This window comes from Limulus polyphemus, unplaced genomic scaffold (genome assembly GCF_000517525.1).
Source record: "Limulus polyphemus unplaced genomic scaffold, Limulus_polyphemus-2.1.2 Scaffold8015, whole genome shotgun sequence".
In the NCBI taxonomy this organism is placed as follows: domain Eukaryota; kingdom Metazoa; phylum Arthropoda; class Merostomata; order Xiphosura; family Limulidae; genus Limulus; species Limulus polyphemus.
Genome location: NW_013673625.1, coordinates 5,985 through 15,526, shown reverse-complemented (window position 1 = coordinate 15,526; position 9,542 = coordinate 5,985). Strand labels below are relative to the sequence as shown.

The 9,542-nt window shown below is 29.2% G+C and overlaps 1 protein-coding gene across 1 annotated transcript in view; it reads right to left on the bottom strand.

Moving 5' to 3' along the window:
* Window positions 1-330: 330 nt before the first annotated feature.
* The window catches only part of LOC106475048 (stAR-related lipid transfer protein 13-like), a gene marked incomplete at its 5' end in the record, with an annotated part of 14,778 nt that continues 5,566 nt past the window's right edge, over window positions 331-9,542 (bottom strand). The window contains 4 exons of the mRNA XM_013935745.2: window positions 331-1,835; window positions 2,503-2,682; window positions 5,831-5,956; window positions 7,584-7,747. Coding sequence (XP_013791199.1) covers window positions 1,721-1,835; window positions 2,503-2,682; window positions 5,831-5,956; window positions 7,584-7,747 — 585 coding nt within the window. The remainder of the gene's footprint in view (window positions 1,836-2,502; window positions 2,683-5,830; window positions 5,957-7,583; window positions 7,748-9,542) is intronic.

Below are 9,542 nucleotides of genomic sequence, written 5' to 3'. Positions count from 1 at the left end.
TCCATTTAAACTGCCTCAAGTAATACATACTCTGTATAGCTTAAATGGTTGACTTAGTTCTCCTATGATCCTATTATATGTATCGGTTAACATAGCATTTTATGTGAATATTGATAATCTACTAATATTTTATTTCATACATAGAAAAAATACTGTAAACACCAACAAGGTAATCCGATGATTAATAATAATAAACCCCTAACTTTTCTAAAGGTAATTTTATTTCTTATTTTCAGTTTTTATCTGATCAAAACCCACATTAATTTTAAACGACAAAGAGTTTGCCATTTTGTGTTTGCTGTGTTCCAAATATTTATATACAATAAAGGCTACAAAATAAGCATTTAATGACTTATGAGTACAGTCAAATAAGGTTCAATACATATGTAAGCTGGAGGTTTTTCATAGATAAAAAATAGTTCTTTTCTGTAATTTAAAGTCTTTTGTTTTTTTAATACTTTGAATATTAAACCAAACGCAAAATAAAACTATAGTTGTGAGGCAGTACCTGAAAGATTTTTTTGGTATTTTTTAGAAATCAACATTCATTGTATTTGCTAATTTTGAAAGGAATGATTACTTTACAATATATTTTAACTGTACTTGTCTTTATATTGTCTAAGAAATTAAACCTGTTAGTAAACACATATTACTTTTAAAATTGTACACACTTTAGAAGAAACAAATTAAACAATCCAATATGGAAGCTTTAAATTATTTCTGCTGTTTGAAATATTAACTTTTTCAAAACTAAAAAAACGAAAACTTTCAGATATTTATAAACCGCTCAGATCTCATTATGAAGTTCTTAAAATTTGACACGGTAGTAACATTATTAATATATATTTTGTAGATTTACATCATGCTAATTATTAGAAAGATACCTTGGAAAGTATCGAAATAATATATGTCAATATCTGACATCTTAAAACTAATTCACTGCGTTCACATTATCAAAATGACTTACAACTCTTGAACATATGAAATTTTAGTGTTATTTGTTGTGTAATAATTAACTGCATTGGAAGTAAACGTTAAAAACATTATAATCACTCTAAAAATTAGTTACATAAACAAAGACTATGTAGAACAAAATATTAAAGATATTTCGTGGTCTAGTTTGACAAATGAGAAAGAAGTTGAAAGTTGTGCATTCTTCCCTAACATATGAAGAATAAAAATAGTTGAACTTAACAGATAACGAAGGTGAGGCCTATGTAATATAAAAATGCTTGATATAAATTGATCAATACACTAGTATGCTAGCAGTTTGACTAATCAATCGATTTTGTCTTATTTTCGTCTTTATTGAACATGTGAGGGACTGTGAACACTTCTTTTGCTGGTTTTCTCTCAATAACACTGCGCTGTCCTTCTCACTGACGTCATGCGTAATGTTCTCAGTTTAGAACAGTTTAGGCAACTTTTTTTCTCTCACATATTTTCAGTTTCCCCTTGTTAAAGACTTCTGAAATACGAGTATGTTCTAAAAATTACAACCCCACTTTTGCTGTGTGGAAGTATCTTTGGAACCCTCTCACGCCTTGAGCTGAAGTGATGACTAGCTATTACGTACTGCATGGCGTTAACGGTCTTGAAATACGAGGAAGTACAAGTCACCGCTGTACAATTTTGTGATGAACCTGAGCACATAAGGGGCAAGAATCTATTCAATGAATGCATCCAAGGCTTTTAAACGACGCCATTTCAGATAAATACCTTAGACTTTAGTTTCCGGCCCTTCGCTACCATGGTTGAAAGAATCTCGAAGATGCACGAGATCCACCGCGCAAATGTGACCAAAGACTTTATTGTACCACTCTGGAGACCTTCCCCTGGTAGATAAATAAACAAATTAAATCATATAGATTGTAAACAGAATTAATGATACACAAAACAGTTTAATTATTTTCAGCTAGGTTTAAGACTCTTAAATGGAAAAGATTGACCTTAACTACAAAAGTTCTGATGTTATAACCAATTTTTCGACTTATCGATATTTATAAGAACAATCAATGCCAGGAAAGAATCAGAGGCCTCGGTAAAACTTATTAACCCTATAATTTTTGTGATACACAGATAAGAATATCGGTTTATTACATTAGTATTAAAAAAAAATTATAATAAACCTATAAACAATTAGTGAGTACTTTTATTCAAAAGAAAAAAAAGCAAAAACAACATACGGGAGAAATCAGTCCTATTTTTAATAATTATTATATGATATATTTCATTAATAACCAGTACTTCCAAAACTTTTCTTTTATAGTAAAGACTTACATTTGCTATAAATATTTCTGGGTCAAAAAACAATTATGTAACTATAAAATATCGGTTAAAAGTCTGAAAAATTGGAATGAAATAATACGTAAAAATACAAATTTATCTATGGCTTTATATTTCAAGACAATTATTTTTACCCAACAATATCATTTACTAAATTATGGTCAAAATTTCTTCTAATCAGTATAAAAGCATAATAAAATAGTAGGATAAACTTGCCTGGAGTCAACTCGAGAATAATGGGTAACACGAGACTTGCCTGCTCCACATGGTTCGATGTGGTAATTGGAAGTCAGGACAGTAACACGAACTCCCTCTAATACGGGAGTAGCATCATGGTGATCGACTGATTGCTCCACAAGTAAACAGGTCCCTTTACGAAGGTCAGTTTTCCAAGACCTTATTTAAAGAATCATAACTTTTTATAGGAATTTGTATGAAAGAAACCTTGTTTAAAATTTTTTGAAAAACTGTTTGAACTCATATTTGCTCATTTTTATCTTTAAACAATAATATATATATATATTTGGAGCTTTTATATTCATTGGAAAAAATACTTTGTTCCATTGTTGTCAATTTGGTTTAAGTTACGCATTAGATATTGTACAATTGCATATATGAACAATTTAAAGAACATTCACAATACCGAATTGGAAATAACATGTCAGCAGCGCCATCTGTTAACCAGTTGTACGATTACTACAATAAAACATTAAACCCATTGGTTTTGTTTGTTTTAATAAAAATACCTATTAAAAGGCATCCTAATTCTGAAATTTATAATATTCCATAGGTCACAATAGAAAACCTAGCGATACATATACTTAAAGGTGAGTTAAGGAAAGTTGGTTGAACATTAGTTAGATTGTAAAGTAATTTGTAAAAACATCGCAGTAAGTTATTTTTGCTGGCGAGTTATAAAAAGTGTATATATATACATGTAATTTATAAAATACTTTCTTTTTTCAGTATCAGTACTTTTATATGAAATAGACATCTACTACAACGAAGCGGAAACTTCATCCCCTTTAAGGTATTATGCTACGATACTTGAAATAGCATCATCTAAAGAAAGTTTTTTAAGCTGCTCTTAATTATTATAAAATATCTTAGGTTTCATCCAGAAAACTTAGTTTCAGGAGAAAAATTGAGCGAAAAAAATAGAAAAGCAAACTATCAAATGAAAACGGTTAGCACTGATGTTAGCAAAACACCATAAAATATAAATATATTTACTGTACCTGATTGTTGTAGGATCTTACAAAAATGTTGTGTAATTTCATTCTGAATTTTTATTTCATGCTCTTATTTTCGTATTTCAGGATATACTGTGTTAATTAATCACTACGTGTAAATGAAGCACAAATCACTTACTGATTTTTATGTGTTGTAAATAATAAATTACATTTCTTTAATTATCATATTTATTATAATGTTTAAAATTATTTTTGAAAATATATTTTAAATTATAGATCACTTGAGAAAATTATGTTACGTTGTTGACTTTGTGTGTGAATTTAGGGCTAACCTAAATCTAAATTGACTGAACTTCAAAATATATCGTTGTAAATGTGGCCGAATATATATATATATATCGTTACAGTGAGTGTAATTCAAATAATAATCACAAGATAAATAAAAAATTTTGAATTTGAAATTTGAAATAACGTCTACAATACCTCCAACCTTGTTTGTTTACTTCTTTTTACAATCCTTATTTGCAGGATTTAAAATTCACAATATTTTATTTATCTTGTTTGTTGGCTTTTTTATACTCAACTATGGGCAAAGGATTACTTGATATGGTGGCTAACTTTATACATTGTAATGATAATAAACATAGCTAGCAGATAGCTGATACAGTTCATGATGATTTACTGTAGCTCTTGACTCTTTGGTAACATTAGTTCGAGATGTAAAATGTTAAGCTCAACTGGAGATTGTCATGGAGATTTGTTTGAGGATAAAGTGAACATTTATAATTTCTGTGTAACTAAATTATTTATATATAATGCATAGAAATTAGCAAATGTATGCCTAGGCTAAAACACAACCCACCACTAAGCACATATAAAATTTACTCAGTAGAAAAGCAGCTTTTTCAAATAAACATATACGTCTAAAACATCGCTTTAAATAAACCTTCGTATTTCTTTAAAGTAATTATTCTACGAATCTGTGTAATTAGATTTAATATTATGTGTATTGATTTTTTTTCACTCGTTCACTTCATACATAATATAGGGGTTGGCTTCCTAAAGATACCAATTATATAGTGTGCAAAGCATTGAGTATCTACATGTTAGTCATCTAATGTTCATCTACTATTGGCTGGTAATTCCTGTTTCACCCTGTACTTAAGCTTTTTAAAGGGACACGATAGATTTGTAAGAAAGCTAACTTCAAGAGGTAATAATAACATTGTTTACACTAGAATTATCATGTTTTTTAGCTTGTATGAAATACAGAAAAACATGTAGAATTTTCAATATCCCTACGACATTCGCAGTACCTTGTTTGTTATTCTACAAAACGTTTGGGTGCAATATGCCAAATGGTTTTCGTTGTAGGCTCGCAAGAAAATAATAATAATAATAACTATAAAATGTCATTTTGAGCGGATTTTCTTTTCCTTGTAAATCTAACACACGTACTTTTTTGAGAATGTTTACATGTGTACAGCCTTAGCAGTCTGTAATAAAGGTTTTAAGGTTTTGTTTGAACTGAATCTTTAGAGTATAAGGTGCTTTTTGCCCGAACGTTCTATTTGGGTTTGTGCTATTCCTTGCGATCCTTATTATGAACCACTATCGCGGTTCATGATTATACGTTTTTGTTTTCCGTTAGATTGATATATAGCAATACGTATTTCGATTTTTTTTATACCATATATTCTTAACAAAAATATATTTTATTTTCTAATTAGTTTATTCCTGATCTATATCGTTAGCTCTTCTTTTGATCAGATGATTTTAATAATTTATAAGACTCTACCCTAACTTATTGTTAAAACAAAGTTAAATGATTTCTTTAACAGATATAAATACAATTAATCCTAAGAATGATGAAATATGTGAATAATATTCTATGATCGTAAAACTAGTACCAATTATATTGATTAATGTAATTAAGTTCAGCAAACATATTTCCTTGAATATTCAACGTTTGTTAGGGGTTGTAGGAGACCGAGATGAAAGTTTGTACTTAACATAAAGATTTTATGCATAAATTTGATTAGTTTGGCTTCTAATAAGCTGGAATATGGGTCATTACGTAATGAAAGTGTACAGTATGAGAATATTTGAGTGTTTATAGAGAATATGGGCGTAGCCACTAATTGTGGAAATACCTAATAATTATAATGTTAAATAAACGTGGCTACTAGTTCTAAAGAAGCGTGACGACACTTACGGACTTCATAGAATTATTCATAAATCACCAAAAGAACAGCTGGTAATTTTCTTAGCTGTTAAAGAATTCTGGAAACAAACACTTTTAATAATGATATTGCGAAGATTGAACTGGAAATGTCCAACTTAACACTTACCTGAAAACACAATAGTCCCTTTTAGGAAGAGGCCAAAGGGACGAACGCACGTAATGAAACACTTCAGATTGCTTGTCTAATCTACAGACAACTCGAGACTTCAGCAACCTGTTGTCCCATACGTTTCTGAAATAAGAAATATAGTATTGAAGCTTATATGTTTTAATGTTTCTGATCAGGAATAATTTTTCATTTTAAAATTTTGCTCACAACAGCCACAACAACAACAAAAAACAAAAACATCAGAGCCGAATCTTAAAAGCTTCTATACCAATATAAGGATCGTATAGTTTTGTAGCTTAATCATTTTCTTATTGGCGGATTATTTAAGAGTGGGACATCCCATCACTAAAAAATAAAATTATTGGACTAAAACTTTGAAAAATACTTAAAAGGCACTACTGAAACATTTCCGATATATTTGATAATGTATAATAATAACTGAACGACCAAATTACACTTTTGGTGCTCTAAGTTTATGATTGGCATTACCAAACTTGTATTACAAAGAACAACATTCCCAAAAAACTATTGTTTCAGTTGTTGTAACTCCTTTTTTGTATACAAATTCAATTTGCAAAACAATAAATTGTTCACTTATATCACCGAGTAAATAAATCTTTGTCTATAGCATCAAAACGCGTTTCAAATAATGTCAAAAAAATGTAAAAACTTTTTTAGAAACGCTTTCGAATATTTGCTTGCACTTTTGAAGAAAATCGCAATAACATCCACTACAACAACAACAACAAAACAGTATTAAAACTTGTCTTGATGGAGAGATTAACATTATATGTTTAATGTTTCACTACCATGAGTACCTTCAAGAAACGAGTTTCAAGGTCATATACATAATATCTGAATAGCTGATTTCTACAGCCTTCTGCAAGATAAATACTGTATTGTTTTGTTTCTATTGATGATTATTTCATATGTGAAACAAATTGATATTTATATAGTCCTATTTACACCAGCTTATCGTTTAAAATATTAGTTTAATGTTTTTAATTCACATTATTTGTTTTAATATCACTGCAATATTAAACTGAGGTGTTAAAGAATGTAATCTATATATTTTATAGTGAATAAAAACGTAATCACAAACGTTTGAGGTAAACAAACTGAAGGTGTTAAAGAATGTAATCTATATATTTTATAGTGAATAAAAACGTAATCACAAACGTTTGAAGTAAACAAACTAAGGTGTTAAAGAATGTAATCTATATATTTTATAGTGAATAAAAACGTAATCACAAACGTTTGAGGTAAACAAACTAAGGTGTTAAAGAATGTAATCTATATATATTTTATGGTGAATAAAAACAATCACACACGACTGAGGTATACACTTTACAACGTGAGACATTCTGTTCTCTTGAAAAATATTTATGATTGATGTTATAGAATGCCAATATTTTTCCTTCTCTCAGATTCATTAGCGTCTTAAAATCACATCCAATTATCTCAGTTATTTTATACTTATTGTATTTTTAGGTGTTACATCGTAACTAAAGCCATTCAACAGGAAATCAAAAAGTCAAAATATGTATGTAATATTTTCTTTTTGACTTTGTTCTCTGATTATAATTTTAAATGAAACCTATTAAGTATTTTATTTTTGCTCTACTTAACTTTTCAAAGTGCTGAGCTAATGTAAATTTTATTATGAAAAGTAACAAACACTTCTAATACTGAGGAAGTACGAAATTGCTTATTCACACAACTGTTTTATTTCTATTTCTGAAATACTTACCTTTCTCTTAAAATTCTGTTGAGTACCTCGACAGGTGGCGCTTCAACATCGACAGTGATCCTCCATAATCTTAAAGGGTGAAGGTCATCAACTTTCTTATAAGATATTTCCACGTTTTCAGTATTCTGTACAGCTATCCACCACTTTGCTTTGTCCTTTGAATTCTAACACGGAGTAATAAATAATTTAATAACAGAAATCTTATGATTTCATTGATGAAACTAGTATTATTCTTAGTAATTGGAAATCAAAACTGTTGAAGTTTTGAACATTTCTTTTTATTATATCACAAATTAAACAATTTTCTTGTAATGAAAAGAGAGGATTTGACTTTTTTGATTTGAATAAACAAAACTTGTTGAATGTTTCTGGCATTTCTAGAGTGAAAAATCAAAAAATAAATTATTCACGTGTTTTCAGCTATTAATCGATTTATTCATATATAACCATTATTTCTCTAACTTATCTAAGCTATATTAGAATGTAATTTTACTTCTTTGTTAGAGATGTGTGGGTTGTTATCAATTACGTCCTTACATTATTCAAATAGGAGTAGTCTGAAATAATAAAGTTACGATTATATTGTACTAGAAAAAAGAAACAAAGTAAATAAATTAAGGTATGTAATCCTATAAAAACATAAAAATAAATTAATAACAGAATTAAAGAAACACATATATAGCATTCTCCACTGACAGGCTAACATTTGCCGATAATTACACAAGGTTTTCCTTTTTATCAACAATTAGTTAAGATTTTGTGATTTCGTGACTTTATCTTACTTTTCTCTTTAGAAAAATGTTCAAATTTATTGGTTGAATTATTTTCAATCCCAATATCACTAAACAATGTAATTATATGGAAAAAGCTATAATAATAATAATATATATATTAGCCGCGACCCACAAAGCATTTGCGGTAGTCTTCATGCTTTTCGTTTGAATTTTCTTTATTCTTTCATTTTCACGTAAGCCATTTAAAGCTACGCTTTCTTGCCGAAATCATGTATCGTTAAATCCCAGTCTATTTGAAACAAATGTAAGCGTTCAGACAAACAAACTCACGTAGACGTAACTTATTCAATAAAACCACATGTAAAGCAAGTAACGGTATTTATAATAGTGTACAGAGTATGAAACAAATTCGATGACGAGGAACCCACTTTGAGACTAATAATGCTTGGAGACGGCTTGAATGGGTAATGAAGAAAAACTTTAATATAAGTTTAACATAAAGCAAATGTACAACGTTTCGACAAGGTTTTGTCATCATCAGGTACCTGAAACAAATTCGATGACGAGGAACCCACTTTGATGATGACAAAACCTTGTCGAAACGTTATATATTTGCTGTTATGTTAAACTTATATTAAAGTTTTTTCATTACCCATTCAAGCCGTCTCCAAGCAGTAAGAGTATGAAACAGTTATGATCGTTTAGTATATGACACAGTGTTACGAGATAAAACAAAGAAAATCACAAAAACGAAAAATAGAACCCGTGCTAGAGAAAAAAGTAGCTAAAAGGTGTTTATAGCAGTCTATGAAACAAAACGAAGCTAAAGTATTGCAAACTAAAGTAAATGTAAAGTTTCAATGAAGGCAAACTTAGTTGATTATACAGAAACGTCTGAACGTGTTGTAACGAATTTATTGTATATTTATTTTAATATCGACGTCTGTTTAGAATAAATTTATATTTAAAAACATGCATAACTTATAGTGCGAAATATGTATTGCGAAACTCCCGCCTATTCTCCAAAGTTGTAGAAGATTTTCGAGAGTAGGAATCAACAATATATGTATGTAAGTAAGTAAGTAAGTAAGTAATTAAGTAAGTAAGTAAACGCTTAAATGTAGCGTCAGTACTGTTACATAAAACTGAAATTTCGAGAAAGCCTCCACACGCCTATAAATGTAACCAACGCGACGCGCCAAAAAAAGAGTCAGTGTGCTATAAA